The sequence below is a fragment of the Balaenoptera acutorostrata genome, chromosome 2 (assembly GCF_949987535.1).
Source record: "Balaenoptera acutorostrata chromosome 2, mBalAcu1.1, whole genome shotgun sequence".
Classification (NCBI taxonomy): Eukaryota; Metazoa; Chordata; class Mammalia; order Artiodactyla; family Balaenopteridae; genus Balaenoptera; species Balaenoptera acutorostrata.
Window position 1 is genome coordinate 76,225,188 of NC_080065.1, and position 18,334 is coordinate 76,243,521.

At 36.0% G+C, this 18,334-nt stretch overlaps 1 protein-coding gene across 1 annotated transcript in view; it reads left to right on the forward strand.

Moving 5' to 3' along the window:
* ADGRV1 (adhesion G protein-coupled receptor V1) overlaps positions 1–18,334 on the forward strand; it is a 540,475-nt gene that overhangs the window by 53,196 nt on the left and 468,945 nt on the right. The window contains exons 19-23 of the mRNA XM_057540356.1: positions 7,919–8,045; positions 8,700–8,917; positions 9,434–10,177; positions 12,384–12,757; positions 17,011–17,187. Coding sequence (XP_057396339.1) covers positions 7,919–8,045; positions 8,700–8,917; positions 9,434–10,177; positions 12,384–12,757; positions 17,011–17,187 — 1,640 coding nt within the window. The remainder of the gene's footprint in view (positions 1–7,918; positions 8,046–8,699; positions 8,918–9,433; positions 10,178–12,383; positions 12,758–17,010; positions 17,188–18,334) is intronic.

The following is an 18,334-nucleotide window of genomic DNA, read 5'->3' on the forward strand; positions in this document are numbered from 1 at the left end:
TGTTCTAATTTCATTCTTTTACATGTAACTGTCCATTTTTCCCAGCACCACTTACTGAAGAGGCTGTCTTCTCTCCATTGTATATTCTTGCATCCTTTATCAAAAATAAGGTGACCATAGGTGTGTGGGTTTATCTCTGGGCTTTCTATCCTGTTCCATTGATCTATATTTGTTTTTGTGCCAGTACCATCCTGTCTTGATTTCTGTAGCTTTGTTGTATAGTCTGAAGTCAGGGAGCCTGATTCCTCCAGCTCCATTTTTCTTTCTCAAGATTGCTTTGGCTATTCGGGGTCTTTTGTGTTTCCATACAAATTGTGAAATTTTTTGTTCTAGTTCTGTGAAAAATGCCATTGGTAGTTTGATAGGGATTGCATTGAATCTGTAGATTGCTTTGGGTAGTATAATCATTTTCACAATGTTGATTCTTCAATCGAAGAACATGGTATATCTCTCGATCTGTTTGTATCATCTTTAATTTCTTTCATCAGTGTCTTACAGTTTTCTGCATACAGGTCTTTTGTCTCCTTAGGTAGGTTTATTGCTAGGTATTTTATTCTTTTTGTTGCAGTAGTAAATGGGAGTGTTTCCTTAATTCCTCTTTCAGATTTTTCATCATCATTAGTGTATGGGAATGCAAGAGATTTCTGTGCATTAAGTTTGTATCCTGATACTTTACCAGATTCATTGATTAGCTCTAGTAGTTTTCTGGTAGCATCTTTAGGATTCTCTATGTATAGTATCATGTCATCTGCAAACAGTGACAGCTTTGCTTCTTCTTTTCTGATTTGGATTCCTTTTATTTCTTTTTCTTCTCTGATTGCTGTGGCTAAAAATTCCAAAACTATGTTGAATAATAGTGGTGAGAGTGGACAACCTTGTCTTGTTCTTGATCTTAGAGGAAATGGTTTCAGTTTTTCACCATTGAGAATGATGTTGGCTGTGGGTTTGTCATATATGGCCTTTATTATGTTGAAGTAAGTTCCCTCTATGCCTACTTTCTGGAGGGTTTTTATCATAAATGCGTGTTGAATTTTGTCAAAAGCTTTTTCTGCATCTATTGAGATGATCGTATGGTTTTTCTCCTTCAGTTGGTTGATATGGTTTATCACATTGAGTGATTTGTGATTATTGAAGAATCCTTGCATCCCTGGGATAAACCCCACTTGATCATGGTGTATGATCCTTTTAATGTGCTGTTGGATTCTGTTTGCTAGTATTTTGTTGAGGATTTTTGCATCTGTGTTCATCAGTGCTATTGGCCTGTAGTTTTCTTTCTTTGTGATGTCTTTGTCTGGTTTTGGTATCAGGGCGATGGTGGCCTCGTAAAATGAGTTTGGGAGTGTTCCTCCCTCTGCTATATTTTGTTTTTTGTTTTTTTGTTGTTTTTTTTAAACATGTTTATTGAAGTATAATTGCTTCACAATGGTGTGTTAGTTTCTGCTTTATAACAAAGTGAATCAGCTACACATATACACACGTTCCCATATCTCCTCCCTCCCACATCTCCCTCCCTCCCACCCTCCCCGTCCCACCCCCCAGGCAGTCACAAAGCACCGAGCTGATCTCCCTGTGCTATGTGGCTGCTTCCCACTAGCTATCTATATTACATTTGGTAGTGTATATATGTCCATGACACTCTCTCACCTCTGCTATATTTTGGAAGAGTTTAGGAAGGATAGGTGTTAGCTCTTCTCTAAATGTTTGATAGAATTTGCCTGTGAAACCATCAGGTCCTAAGCTTTTCTTTGCTGGAATATTTTTAATCACAGTTTCAATTTAAATGCTTGTGACTGGTCTCTTTATATTTTCTATTTCTTCCTGGTTCAGTTTCGGAAGATTGTGCTTTTCTAAGAATTTGCCCATTTCTTCCAGGTTGTCCATTTTATTGGCATAGAGTTGCTTGTAGTAATGTCTCATGATTCTTTGTATTTCTGCAGTGTCAGTTGTTACTTCTCCTTTTTCATTTCTAATTCTATTGATTTGAGTCTTCTCCCTTTTTTTCTTGATGAGTCTGGCTAATGGTTTATCAATTTTGTTTATCTTCTCAAAGAATCAGCTTTTTGTTTTATTGGTCTTTGCTACTGTTTTCTTCATTTCTTTTTCATTTATTTCTGATCTGATCTTTATGATTTCTTTCCTTCTGCTAACTTTGGGGTTTTTTTTTGTTCTTCTTTCTGTAATTGCTTTAGGTGTAAGGTTAGGTTGTTTATTTGAGATGTTTCTTGTTTCTTGAGGTAGGATTGTATTGGTATAAACTTCCCTCTTAGAACTGCTTTTGCTGCATCCCATAGGTTTTTGGGTCATCGTGTTTTCATTGTCATTTGTTTCTAGGTATTTTTTTGATTTCTTCTTTGATTTCTTCAGTGATCTCTTGGTTATTTAATAGTGTATTGTTTAGCCTCCATGTGTTTGTATTTTTTACAGATTTTTTCCTATAATTGATATCTATTCTCATAGTGTTGTGGTCGGAAAAGATACGTGATACGATTTCAATTTTCGTAAATTTAGGAAGGCTTGATTTGTGACCCAAGATATGATCTGTCCTGGAGAATGTTCCATGAGCACTTGAGAAGAAAGTGTATTCTGTTGTTTTTTGGATGGAATGTCCTATAAATATCAATTAAGTCCATCTCATTTAAAGTATCATTTAAAGCTTGTGTTTCCTTATGTATTTTCAATTTGGATGATCTGTCCATTGGTGAAGGTGGGGTGTTAAAGTCCCCTACTATGATTGTGTTACTGTCGATTTCCCCTTTTATAGCTGTTAGCATTTGCTTTATGTATTGAGGTACTCCTGTATTGGGTTCATAAATATTTATAACTGTTATGTTTTCTTCTTGGATTGATCCCTTGATCATTATTTAGTGTCCTTCTTTGTCTCTTGTAATAATCTTTAAGTCTATTTTGTCTGATATGAGAATTACTACTCCATCTTTCTTTTGATTTCCATTTGCATGGAATACCTTTTTCCATCCCCTCACTTTCAGTCTCTTTGTGTCCCTAGGTCTGAAGTGGGTCTCTTGTAGACAGCATATATACGGGTCTTGTTTTTGTATCCATTCAGTCAGTCTATGTGTTTTGGTTGGAGCATTTAATCCATTTACATTTAAGGTAGGTATCGATATGTATGTTCCTATTTCCATTTTCTTAATTATTTTTGGTTTGTTATTGTAGGTCTTTTCCTTCTCTTTTGTTCCCTGCCTAGAGAAGTTCCTTTAGCACTTGTTGTAAAACTGGTTTGGTGGTGCTGAATTCTCTTAGCTTTTGCTTGTTTGTCTGTAAAAGTTTTAATTTCTTCTTTGAATCTGAATGAGATCCTTGCTGGGAAGAGTAATCTTGGTTATAGGTTTTTCCCTTTGATCACTTTAAATATGTCCTGCCACTCCCTTGTGGCTTGCAGAGTTTCTGCTGAAAGATCATCTGTTAACATTATGGGGATTCCCTTGTATGTTATTTGTTGTTTTTCCCTTGCTGCTTTTAATATTTTTTCTTTGTATTTAATTTTTGATAGTTTGATTAGTATGTGTGTTAGCATGTTTCTCCTTGGACTTATCCGTATGGGACTCTCTGCGCTTCTTGGACTTGATTGACTATTTCCTTTCCCATATTAGCGAAGTTTTCAACTATAATCTCTTCAAATATTTTCTCAGTCCCTTTCTTTGTCTCTCCTTCTTGTGGGACCCCTAGAATTCGAATGTTGGTGCATTTAATGTTGTCCCAGAGGTCTCTGAGACTGTCCTCAATTCTTTTCATTCTTTTTCTTTATTCTGCTCTGTGGTAGTTATTTCCACTATTTTATCTTCCAGGTCACTTATCCGTTCTTCTGCCTCAGTTATTCTGCTATTGATTCCTTCTAGAGAATTTTTAATTTCATTTATTATGTTGTTCATCATTGTTTGCTCTTTAGTTCTTCTAGGTCCTTGTTAAACGTTTGTTTTTTCTCCATTCTATTTCCAAGATTTTGGATCATCTTTACTCTCATTACTCTGAATTCTTTTTCAGGTAGACTGCCTATTTCCTCTTCATTTGTTTGGTCTGGTGGGTTTTTATCTTGCTCCTTCATCTGTTGTGTGTTTCTCTGTCTTCTCATTTTGCTTAGCTTACTGAGTTTGGGGTCTCCTTTTCACATGCTGCAGGTTTGTAGTTCCCGTTGTTTTTGGTGTCTGCCCCCAATGGCTAAGGTTGGTTCTGTAGGTTGTGTAGGCTTCCTCGTGGAGGGAACTGGTGCCTGTGTTCTGGTAGATGAGGCTGGATCTTGTCTTTCTGGTGGGCAGGACCGTGTCCGGTGGTGTGTTTTGGGGGTGTCTGTGACCTTATTATGATTTTAGGCAGCCTCTCTGCTAATGGGTGGGGTTGTGTTCCTGTCTTGCTAGTTGTTTGGCATAGGGTGTCCAGCACTGTAGCTTGCTGTTCGTGGAGTGGAGCTGGGTTTTAGTGTTGAGATGGAGCTCTCTGGGAGAGCTTTCGCCACTTGATATTACATGGAGCTGGGAGGTCTCTGGTGGACCAATATCCTTAACTCGGCTCTCCCACCTCAGAGGCCCAGGTTTGACACCTGGCCAGAGCACCAAGACCCTGTCAGCCACACGGCTCAGAAGAAAAGGGAGGAAAAAAAAGAAAGAAAAAAATAAATAAAAAGAAAGTTATTAAAATAAAAAATAATAAAATTAATAAATAAAAAATTATTAAAAATAAAAAAATTTAAAAAGTAATTAAAAAAAGAAAAAAGAAAGAAAGAAGAGAGCAACCAAACCAAAAAACAAATCCACCAATGATAATAAGCGCTAAGAACTATACTAAAAAAAAAGGACAGATGGAACCCTAGGACAAATGGTAAAAGCAAAGCTATACAGACAAAATCACACAAAGAAGCATATACATACATACTCACAAAAAGAGAAAAAGGAAAAAAAAAATCTTTAGTGAAGTGTGAGGTCTTCTGCCAGCATTCAGTAGGTGTTCTGTAGGAGTTGTTCCACATGTAGATGTATTTCTGATGTATTTGTGGGGAAGAAGGTGATCTCCACTTGATACTTGTCTGCCATCTTGAAGGTGTCTCAGGAAATTTATTGCAGATGACCTCATCATCTGAGGGGCTCGCACGCCACCGCAGTGACTACCTTCGCCTGCCGTCCAGTACCCTTCATGGTGACCGCAGCCGTCACCACCGAGCAACTGACACGAACAACTAACTAGTCGCCCTATTTTGCTCTCATTATTTACTTTGATGGTCAAATTGTCCCAGATTTGGCCAGTGGTAGCCTGTTCAAGATGACTTCTTTGTCTTTGTGACCTGTCCGTATTATTCTGTGAGCATTTTCTTACTTCCTGGAACAGCAAGCTATTCCAGACTCATCTTATACTTTCCCTGTGAAAACCTCGAAATGAGTCATTTTTTCAAGAAGCCCTGACTCCTCTTAGTGAGGAATGTTATTTATTTATTTATTTATTTTATTATTATTTTTATTTTTTGGCTGCGTTGGGTCTTTGTTGCTGCGTGGAGGCTTTCTCTAGTTGTGGTGAGCAGGGGCTACTCTTTGTTGCGGTGCATGGGCTTCTCATTGCGGTGGCTTCTCTTGTTGCGGAGCATGGGCTCTTGGTGTGCAGGCCTCAGTAGTTGTGGCTCACGGGCTCTAGAGGAAGGGCTCAGTAGTTGTGGTGCACAGGCTCAGTAGTTGTGGCTCACAGGCTCTAGAGCGCAGGCTCAGTAGTTGTGGTGAATGGGCTTAGTTGCTCCGCGGCATGTGGGATGTTCCCAGACCAGGGCTTGAACCCATGTCCCCTGCATTGGTAGGTGGATTTTTAACCACTGCACTACCAGGGAAAGCCCAAGAATGTTATGTAGAAACCAGGACCTTGGCACTAGGTATGCTAATTATTATTGAGTTTATGGTCCTCCTACGCCCTCTTACAGAGATAGGGAATATATGTATGTATGTATGAATTTATGTATATACACATGCACATTAACATCTGTAGTTCTGTACCTAACTGTATACATTGAAGACCGTTAGTTCACCTAGGGTCTCCATTTCTATCCAATATCACAAGTTTCATTCTAGTTTTCATATTTATCCTTTCCTCCCCTGGTAATGAGAAATCCAGCTCCCATTATCTTTAATATCAGTATATTTACTTATTTGATTAATTCACCCTGTATGTAACCACTTTCCCATTGCTTCGTTTACCTTCTTCCCACAATGAGACTGCTTTTCTTACTGCAGTAGCGTTCTAGCTTCCTGCTCTAGGCCAACCCCCTACCCTCATGTGGATGCCCTCCCACTCCACTCAGACTCCAACATCTAACCCCAAGCTTTTCTCTGTTGGAGATGCCCTCCTTACCCTGCGTGAGCTCTAACCTTGTGTTGGGTCACTGTGGTGTCCTATCCCTAACTCACAGTGTGCATGCCTACGTTGTGCTCTACCTCTTAGACTGAAATATTCAGAAAGAAGAAGAGGAAAAGAAAGAGATCACTTAATTTTTGTTTGTGCTGTGTCTATCATTCCCCCTATTCCTTTGTCTCTCTCCATTTGTGTCTTTCTTCCTATTCCCCTTCCTCTCCATTATTTTCAGTACCACCTATGACATGCTGCATAACAAATGCACATGATAGCAGAACCCTGCCAAAATTAGGCGTTCTTGTTTTTATTTGTTTTTGTTAGATTTTATGATATATTTTAAGTTATTTTATTACTCTGTAATGTCAGGATTTTCCATACAGTTATTTACTGTCTGTTTTTATGTTTTTTTCCTCTTTCCATTTGCTAATTATCAAGTAAGGTTGAGTATATTTATATAAATTATTTTTAATGTGCTGGTTTGCCACATATTTCTGTTTCTCTAATTTTAGTTTTAGGTGTTGTCCTTGTCTAATTTTCAAAGTTTTATTTGTATCAGTTCAGCGAACTTTGATAAATACCAATGACTGAGCATCTACCCTGCTAGGGGATGAAATTGATTAAGAAGCATTTGTCCAAGGACTTAACAGTAATATTGTGTGTGTGTGTGTGTGTGTGTGTGTGTGTGTGTGCCTGAGTGTGTGTACTTGTCAGTGTGTGTGTGTATTAATATAAGGTGATAATCGCTATGCCAGATTGACAAAGTGTGAAGTGCTGTAGGGACACAGTGGAGGATGCACTTAACTTGGGAATTCAAGGAAGAATTCCCGGAAGAGTTGTTGCTTGATCTGGGTCCTGAGGAGTGAAAAGAGGTGAATAAAGGTTAGGAAGCCTTTTGTTCACAGAGGGAACAGCTCCAGTAAGAGAAAAAGCTATGGACCTCAGGGGAGTGATGAGAAGAGACCTAATTTATTGGCTGTAATGGTGCTAACATGCTGTGGAAACAATTGGAGTAGAAAGGAATCAAGTTCAACACCATAAAGATTGCTTTGTTCTGTGTATGACCCGACCAGACTCTGCTGCCTAAAGGCGGAGATCTAAAGGGAAATATTGGGTTGCCCAAAAGGTTCGTTTGGGTTTTTCCGTAAGATGTTATGGAAAAACCCAAATGAACTTTTTGGCCAATCCAGTATTTAAACCAGTGATTCTAATGAATATACCTTATGGGGTAATCCTTTCATTAATTTTTATGAAATGAAAGAATCTACCTCAAAATGTTGAAATTTGATAAAGCTATGTTTTTAATTTCTAATTAAACTATTGAGGTGATATTCCTATTGCAAAGAAAAATATCATGTATGTTTTTCAGTAAAGTAGTTCTTCTGTAATTAAACATTTCTTCAGAGACAGGTCACATTAAACTTATTTAGGCATCTCTTTCATTTATTTATGACCTTCAATGAGGAAATTCTTCCTGGAATTTGAACCTTATTTTAAACTGTTTCTTAGTTTAAAAATACAAATATAACAATAAGTTAATTACTTTTTTGTTATTTTGACTTTTCCATTTTTAATTTAGGTGATACAGTAGTATATCAATTTGGAATAGCTACAGTGATAATTGAAGCTAATGATGACCCAAATGGTATTTTTTCCTTGGAGCCCATAGACAAAGCAGTAGAAGAAGGAAAGACTAATTCATTTTGGTAAGCATATTTGGACAAGGCAAATTCAAAATTGGTTAAAATAAAATAAAATCTTTACGTATGCAAAAATTTGAAACATTGTTAATCTTTCAAAATTAAAAAAATGGTTAAGAATGGAATTTCAAAGTTGGTAGTCTGAATGAATTGTAAACGTTGTTCATGCTGTTTCCACTTGTTTAAAAAAAAACCCTGACACTTTAGATGGAAAGCAGAAAATACTCTCCCCACCCTCCTTTACCCCACTTCTGTTCCTCGTCAGGACTGAGAGACTTCAATTATCCAAGGTCTTCTGGAATTCTTCTTTCAAATGATATGTGACTACCCTCACCCTAGGCTTTGCTTTTGAAGAACTTTTGCCAATTCTCATCTAAATATTTTTCGATTGGATTTATCTTAGAATTTATCTTCCAGTTTGGACTTCAAAGATTATGATTTTTAAGACGGCTTCTTTTTATTATTTAAAGTTCTACTTCATTCTTCCTTTTCCATGAGATTCTTCATGGTTGCTCAGTAAGAACTGGCTGGCTGGTTTATATTAAAGATGATAAATAGACAAAGTGTATTTCTGAGATAATACAGAAAGTTCTCAGTAGATTTAGACTCACTACTTATACATTTTTCATAAAAAATAATTTTCTTTAATTTGTTATACAGGATTTGGAGGCACCGAGGACACTTTGGCAATGTTTCTGTGGCTTGGCAGCTATTTCAGAATGATTCTGTTTTGCAACCTGGACAAGAGTTCTATGAAACTTCAGGCACTGTTAACTTTATGGATGGAGAAGGAGCCAAACCAATAATTCTCCATGCTTTTCCAGACAAAATTCCTGAATTCAATGAGTTTTATATTTTAAAGCTTATAAACATTTCAGGTGCTGTGTTTTCTCATCTATTTTATTTTACCACCAAAATTTACTATTTTATGCTGGAATAATTAGAGGTGTATAGAAAATGCAGTTAGATGAAGTTTTATGGATGGAGACATATCCATCCTCAAACTTGTAAATAGATTTTTTTCCACACCAAATAGAGTATCTCCAACAAAACATTAATGGTAGTTAGGAAGTACAGATTCATGGTAGCTTAAAGTTGGTCTTCGTACCATAATTTAAATAATCAATTTTCCCATCACTTGGTTTTAAGCATGGGAATTAAACCTTTCTAGTTAGTATCCTCTTTTCAGGCTCGACTGGTTGTTAATGAAATTATACTGAACCAGAATACCCTTGAAAATGTGGTGAAAGCCATATGGTGACACTATTATTCATTGATTAACAAGTAAATTACTTAATGAGAAGTTTGCTAAACAAATTCTTTTTGTCTTCATCTTGTACTAGAAAGTACTCCCAATTCTGCTTTTTTATTCCTTATAAATTATCTTATTACAGGTGGGTCCCCAGGTCCTGGGGGCCAACTAGCAGGAACCAACCTCCAGGTGACAGTCATGATTCCATTCAATGATGATCCCTTTGGAGTTTTTATCTTGGATTCAGAGTGCCTAGAGAGAGAAGTGGCAGAAGATGTCCTCTCAGAAGATGATATGTCTTATATCACCAACTTTACCATTCTGAGGCAGCAGGGTGTCTTCTGTGATGTACGAGTAGGCTGGGAAATACTGTCTAGTGAGTTCACTGCTGGTTTGCCTCCAATGATAGATTTTTTGCTGGCTGGAATTTTTCCCAGCACTGTGCATTCACAACCGCACATGAGGCGTCACCATAGTGGAACAGATGCTTTGTACTTCAGTGGGCTAGAGGGTGCATTTGGAACTGTTAATCCAAAACACCATCCCTCAAGGAACAACTCAATTGCCAACTTTACATTTTCAGCTTGGGTAATGCCCAATGCCAATACAAATGGATTTGTTATAGCAAAGGATGATGGTAACGGAAGCATCTACTATGGGGTAAAAATTCAAACAAATGAATCCCACGTGACACTTTCCCTTCATTACAAAACTCTGGGTTCCAATGCTACATATATCGCCAAGACAACAGTCATGAAATACTTAGAAGAAAATGTTTGGCTGCATCTTCTAATTATCCTCGATGATGGTATAATTGAATTCTACCTTGATGGAAATGCAATGCCCAGAGGAATCAAGAGTCTAAAAGGAGAAGCCATTACTGATGGTGAGTGTTATCTTTACAATTAGGACCCTGAATTTTGAGTTTTTAAAAATTTTGACTTCTTAAAAAGGCTAGTGGGTATTTAAAAATCTGCTGTGTATTGGTTTATTTTTTTAAATAAAACTACACGTCTACCAAGACCATAAGTTCTGTGCTGAGTGTTGCAGAAATGAATCAGGCAGAGTCTCTGCCCTTAAAGTACCTGAAATAGGCTCTGGGAGAGAGGTGTGCAAACAGATCACTTCAACACATTGTAGGAAGAAAGAAAAAATTAATAAGGAAGAAAGAAAAAAATTCTTCTTGTGATGGTAGGAGGGATGGGTGTGATATTCCAGGTAGAAAAGAGAACAAAGGTGTAGAAGTGTGAAGCAGAGTATTGTATCTGGAGAACTGCTGTCAGCTCAGTGTTCTGGAGGTAAAGGGTGGTGGAGATAAGGTTAAAGAGGAATCAGAAGAAAATCATATTGAACAATCCAGCAATTACAGGGGTTTATAGTATCAGGAGTTAAATTGATGAATTCTGTGGTGTGCTTTAAAGAGAGAATCCTTGTCTTTAAGCTGAATTATGTGCTGTTTCCTTGAGAAACACACTTGTGTGCATGTTTATGTACAAATATCAGTTATCTCTGTTATAATCACCAGTTCCCTCCCAGCCCCTCTATCCTATAATTTGATTCTGTTTTTTTATTTAGTAGGAAAGTAGAGCAGAGCTTATATGGTTAAATCTTAACAGAATATTTTCCTTCTGAACCTCCTGCATTAGATATCTGGTTGTATTTTTTCTTTCCTAGTGGGAAAAAAGATGGGCAAAAGAACAACATACACACACTACTGATTTCAACCTGAAGAACTGTGCTTACAACAATCTGTGGCATTAAATTATTAATCTTTTGATTGTGTGAATATATGCATATGTCTATTAACATTGATATTAACATCAATTTTTTTGACACGATGTTAACCACTATGATGACATGGTGGTAGAATGGGAAAGACTGGGGAAAGTAAGAGCTGGTGTTTATATAGCTTACTGCAAAGAACATATATTGTCTATGTAATTTGTAGCTTAGAAATAAAATTGAAAAGGTATATATATATTTTTAGGTTATTAATGAAATATAGGATATTTTATGTATATTATAAAATATATAAAAGTGTATAGAGGTGTACAGGTAGATGAATTTTTAAAAATTTTAAATTCATCAGTTTCAGCACTCCATGTAACCAGCCCCCAGATCAAGAAACAGTGTTCCAGAAGCCCTGTTTGGCTCTTCTCTAGTCATTGACTCATCACCATGCCCAACTACTATTGCCATTTCTAAGAGCATAAGATTAGTTTTAAATGTTTTTAAAATTTATGTAAATAGAATTGAGCAGTGCGTACGCTTGAGTGTCTGGGGTTTGTTCAGTATTGTGTGTGAAGTTCATCTGTATTTTTGTCTATTGTAGATATTTCACTTTCATTACTATATAGTCAGTCCAGTACCTCTGGAGAAGGCATGGAGGCAATCCCAAATCACTGCCAAACTCTCATCTTACATAAATATCTTAGTTGAGTTATTGGAGAGGGAATAAGTAAAGTAATAAGAATTGGTGAATTCCTAAAGAGGGTTATTATTGATGCATAGTAAATAGTTGAGCTGCATATTGTTATTATCATGAAAAAGTCCCTAAAACTCATATAATGTTCCTGGGAAGGAATATTTCTTTTTCTACATTTATTGCATTAGCTGTTTGGATTAAAAGTTATTTTTGGTCCACAAAAACTTTTGCTGAACTCTCACAGCTTCATTTAACTCAAGGTGAATTTCTAACAGATCAAGAATTGAAATTCTCAAAGAATAGTAATACTAAAGTTTTAAAACTGTGACTGAATTGAATCATTCCATTCTTAGATGTGCAAGGAAATTTTTAGATTTCCCAGAAGAAATGTCTATCCAAATATATACATATACCTCTGTATATACACGTACATACGCATGTACAACATATCCTTTGGTACAAAATATCTTAAATCCCAGCGATTACTTTACTGATTCATTTTTCCTTATAATAGATAGCCTTTATTTAATTGTGTTCTAGTTATGCGAAAGCTTTACTTACCTAATAAGACTTTCTAATAAAATCGCTTCAGTTTCTGAATCACACTTGTAATTCAGGACAGGATAGTTGTGGTTATTGTAGCATTTAAACCCATTTCTAATTTCAGGTCCAGGAACACTGAGAATTGGGGCAGGAGTGAATGGCAATGATAGATTTACAGGTCTGATGCAGGATGTGAGGTCCTACCAGCGGAAATTGACCCTTGAAGAAATTTACGAACTTCATGCCATGCCAGCAAAGAGTGATTTACACCCTGTTTCTGGATATCTGGAATTCAGACAGGGAGAAACTAACAAATCATTCATTATTTCTGCAAGAGATGACAATGAAGAGGAAGGAGAAGAATTATTCATTCTTAAACTAGTCTCTGTATGTGGAGGAGCTCGCATTTCTGAAGAGAATACTACAGCAAGATTGGTAATACAAAAAAGTGACAATGCCAATGGCTTGTTTGGTTTCACAGGAGCCTGTATACCAGAGGTAAGTAGTGAGCCTGGTGAATTTCAGAGTTAAAAAGTTCATCCTTAATGGATTTGTTTGGGAGTGGGCTTTCTTTCATTTGGTAAGATTGCCTGAGTATTGACGCTAGGCCCAGAAGTATGCTATAGCCAGCGGTGCAAATGTAAATTATAAGGTCTTTTCTCTTATAAGTTCACAGTTTGAATCAGAAGCTTAATAAGCTGAGGGAAGTAATAATAAGTTAGCAAATGAAACTTTAGCAATTATCTTTAAAGTTAATGCATTTCACAGAATGCATAATTGTACTCCACATGTAATTTACTTTTTGGCTACTGTGTAAGTAAATGAAATAATATATATTGAAAGCTTCTATGAATAATTGTAATTGAGACTTTATTAAAATATGATTTTTTGAGGTTTTTTTCCTCACATATGAAACGTTCTTAAGTAGTTACAGTGTTCTTCCATGTTGGATGCAAATGCCTTTCTTATCACCCATCTTGGCCAGCTTAATTCATTAGGCAGTTTTACTGCCCTTATCAGTCCTTTCCAAGCGTTCAGGGATTCGTAATCATCTTGGTTTCCTGTTCGGTAATGTGAGATCTTATGAAACCGCTTCACAGGTGTTGTGTGTGAAGCAACAGCTCAGTGTCCATGAAAGGATGCCAACGAACAAGAGAGGCTTTCCTTCTGCAAGTTGATTCTTGTAGGTTTAGAGGGGTGCATATGTAAATTGAAGCAATTAAGAAAAACATGAATGGGTAGAGCTTGAAAAAAATATCTAGGTCATCGGGCTCATTGTATCAATAGCTCAAATTGGGGTGCCTGGCTCTCTGGAGTGTTTTATGGCCCCTCTTATTCTTTGGTTTGGTGACAGTCATAAGAGATCTTCAATAAGTGTTCTTTTTCTATGCCAGAAATAGAATATCCTAGACAGGGAGGACAAATGTCATACAAATCTATGACTTAAAAGAGAAGTATGTTTATCTATAATGATAATACTTTTAGATACTTAGTTGTCAAAGAACTTTACATGTTAGTTTTTTATGCACCTTTCTGACAATTCATAATGTAGCTGCAACAAATATTAATTATTACCTTCTCCACTTCGTGGAGTTAGAAACGGCAGCTTAGAGACCTGAGAAAATAACTAACCCTAGTTGAATTAAGTGAGATAGGATGAAATACCTGATTCACAGTGTGGCAATTACTAGTATTTAATAAATACTTATTTTCTCCCCCCGCCTTTTTTGTTTCTAAGATACAGTGGGAAGAACTGGAACTTGAACTTATGTCTTGTGAATTCTAACCTGTTGTCTTTCCCCCATGTATGTTTGATATCATCATGTCTATTTTTAAAAAGACAAAGTGACTTCCATCAGGTTGTGAGAACCATTCTGTGCCATCTAAAATCAGCTTCCCTTCATATCTCTTCATGACCCGGCACCTGCCTACGGCTCTGACTTCTTGTGTAATTCTCCTCTTTGGTCAGTATGTTTCAGTCAGACTTGCCTTGTTTCAGTTCCAATCTCAGGGCATCAGCACTTCCTAGCCTTTCAATCTGGAACGCTCTTATTCCACATCCTCAGAATTAGTCATTCAAGTCTCAGCTCCAAAGACATCTACTCAGTGAAGACTTTTTAATTTAAAGTAATCCTCCCACTTCTCCTAACTGGTCACTCTCCATCCCTTCACCTAGTTTTACTTTTTTTTGTAGCATTGATCACACGCTTCAATTCCGTATGTTATTTATAAGCCTACTTATATACTGGCTATCCCTTTCTGCCACAAAGGTGAAAGAACTCTGAGTGTAACAAGGTTTTATTATTGTTCATTATTGTATCTCTAGGACCTAGCATGGCACATAGTAGGTACTCAATAAATCTTTGTTGAACTTGTGAATGTATTTTCATATCAAGACCTGAAAAGGCTCCTAGTTCAAATAACAGACACATCTAGATTCAGCTAAGCTGCATAAACAACCAAACTGAAAAACAAAACAAAACAATACATGAGTGTTTAAAACCTGCCTGAAATGAGTAGTTTTTGAGTGTTTCTCTGACTTTCTGGGCCATTATAGTAAGTCTTCAGTGCTGGCTTGTCTCACAATTTCCATTGATAGGTTGTGTTGGTGTTGGTTTAGTTCCACCTAGGTATGCACCTTTGTCCCCAGGTATTTCAGAATTTGAACAGGGCCAGTCAACCTTTGATTGCAGAAGAGAACTTCCTTATAGGAGCTACAGCATCTATAGTTGTGTAACCGCTGGAAAGAAAAAGCCCACTTGAGAGAGAAATAGAATACATCTATATTGGAAAGAGTAAAAGTTTAGATGGTGAAATAGGAAAAGTGTTGTGTCTAAAAGATCAGATATTGGAATTTGATTGTTAGGAAGATTACAGAATTTTCATTCCTGAAAGTCTTAAGAATTGAAGTATAAAACTCTTACTTTCATCTTGGTGTGATCTGAAGACAGGAGTGATAATGAAATATTTTTGTCGTGATGACCATCATCAATATTTATTGATTGCTTACTGAAGTCATTCTCAAAGTGTAGCACAAGAACCCCTAGGGGTTCCTGAGATCTTTCAGGAGTTCTACAAAAGTCAAACCTAATTTTATAAAATACTATGATGTCTTTTTCATTTTATTGACATTTGCACTGCAAAAGCAATGGTTGCCGAAACTGCTAGCTGCTAGTGCCTTTGTATGAATCAAGGCAGTGGCACCAAACTGTCCCAGTTGTCATTGTTTCATTTATCACCACACACCTGTAGTTTAAAAGGTGAAAATTTCACTTGAGTATCTTTGATGAAACAGTACAAAACATTAATTTGTTAAAATTTCTACCCTTGAATACCCACCTTTTTAACATTCTGTATTGTGAAATGAGAAACACAAATAAAGCACTTCTGCTGCATTAACAAAACATGATAGTTGTGAAGAAAAGCATTTGTGCAGATACTGAGTTGTGAGCTGAACTGGCTGCTGTTTTTGTGGAACACCATTTTTACTTGAAAAAATGACCAACAAAGTTTGGTTACTCAGACTTGGGTATCTGGCAGGCATTTTCATGGAAATTAATGAAGTGAGTCAGTGACTACCAGGAAAATGACTGATAGTATTTGTTGCCAATGATAAAAATTTGAGCTTTCAAACAAAAATTAGAGTTGTTGGGACATTTTACCTGCCAAAGTGAGCTTGATGGTTTCCCAATACTTAAAGACTTTTCAGATAAGATCGATAGTGATATTAGCAAGTGTGATTTACTTATTTTGTATAATGAAATACATCAACATTTGGAAGATCTGTATAACTCAGTGAACCAATATTCTCCAAATAATCAACGTGTATTGTTACAAAATCATGCATGGGTAAAGATTGATTTAAAGTGCAAGGTAGACCAATGGATTTTAATGTATTAAGAGTATGATTCCACATTGCAACTAAACTACTAAGCAATTAAGCAATTGCTTAATTAAGCAATTGCTTAATTCTAAAAATAGAATTGAGAGATGGAGAATTTAAGAATAGGAAGACCTATTCTAAAAGATATTCCAATTTCTTGCTCCATGTAATTTCTAAACATTATCTTAAATTACATAAATAAAAATACTTTTCACATGAAAAATGCACACACATGTATGTATACATATGTATATGTATATATGTCAGAAATAGCAAAAAGATATTAAACATGATATCAGTGCCCTTCTTTACCTGACTATTGTCTCCCCACCAGGAATTTCTCCAGGCTGTCCCCACTGGATAGTTTATACCACCCTCAAAATGATTTCACCAAATCCACTCGATTACTTCTTGTGTCTGTGCCTAGAAAGTTCTCCCTGATGTCATGTTCCACTCTTTTTGCACCTGACTTTTTGTACTGAACTCATCATAAAATCATGAGTTTGTTTTCCTCTTTAGAGTTACCCAGATAAAGGGTTGTGCTTTTTTAAAAAAAATCATTTGTAACCGTAGCATCTAGCATACTGGCTGACACACAAGAGGTTTCAATGAATGAATTACATGTGTAGTTAATTAATTATTATTATTTCTGCTTTTATTTATCCCTTTAAAGGAATGAGCAGAAAAACCAATGATTGTAAATACTTTTTAGCAGTCAAAAATATGTCCGGAGGAATGTAGAGGCCGCCTTAGAGAGGTAGAACGTTATAGAATTAAGTTTATGGTAAAAGGAGTTCAGGAAAGCCTTGTAATTTTATCACTGATTTGAATTGGTGTATACTTATAAAGAACTTATGTTCAATTTCAGATTGCAGAGGAGGGAGCCACCATTTCATGTGTGGTGGAGCGAACCAGAGGAGCTCTGGATTATGTGCATGTTTTTTACACCATCTCACAGATCGAATCTGATGGTGTTAATTACCTTGTTGATGATTTTGCTAATGCCAGTGGAACTATCACATTCCTTCCTTGGCAGAGATCAGAGGTAAACTCTACCTTCTCTGTTTCTTTGAAAGCCTCCTGGAAAGCTTTTCCTGATCTGTCTGTTCTGTAATTTATTTGCAGCTTCCTGCTTTTTAAGCAATTTAGAATATTTAGGTAATTAGTTATATATCGTGGCATAAAATATTTTTGTATTTACTTCTGCAGTGAAAAATTAAGGATGTTAAGTAATGTCTGTTATATCTGTTCTTTAATCTCAATATAATAAAAGTGGTATAGCTTGAAGATTTATCATTGTGGGTTTTTGGTTATTACTGATACAATGAGAAACTGCAGAATTCTTAATGGTACTCTTCCTGTCAGCCAAGAGGAATTACTAAAACTGTAATATCATTTTATTTTTAAATTTGGAAAAAATAGGTAATTTTTCTTTGTTTTGAAAGTACCAGCGATCACCAGTTTTATCAGAAGCTTTCCGTGAATCGTCTGATTTCTGAATAGATGCTCCAGAAATAAGTGACACTTATTGTAGGTGAAATTGAGATGAGACCTTCTCCTATATAAATTTTTTTTTACATTCTAATATAAAATGTCTGATATGTTGGAATATTCATATCAGTATAATTTTTCATTAGAAATGTAAATAGTTTATAGGTCATCAGGGATAAATAGTAAAATAACTTAAGACTTGCAAATATCTTTGAAGACATTTCTAAGGGACTTAGGAGTTGATTGGATGAAAGAGATAAAATTAGGAAAAATTTAAAATATTCTTAAGATTTAAAGAGTTCAAGCTAAAGAAGAGTGATCAAATCTCTATAATTTGGGGGAAGAAGGAAACAAATTAAATAACTTATAACAGGAGTTCCCAATAGCAGTCTGTAAATAAGAGCCATGATAAATGTTTTACTGGTCTTTGGTAAAATGAGGAAAATTAGGACAATGAGTAAGTTTTCATAAGGCTGAAATTATTCCATTTAAAGGACTATAGTTTATTCTGATCCTGTCTTTTTCACTTATTTTTTTGATTTAAATTGCTATTTCTTTTATCAAGTAACAGTGATGATATGTGATAACTTTTTAATGTTCCCACTTGGAAAACAGAGTTGATCCTCAACATTTTCCCCTGGAAAATTTACCCGCTATGAAATAAAAATATAACTGGGAACCACTGTTTTGTAAAGAGTATT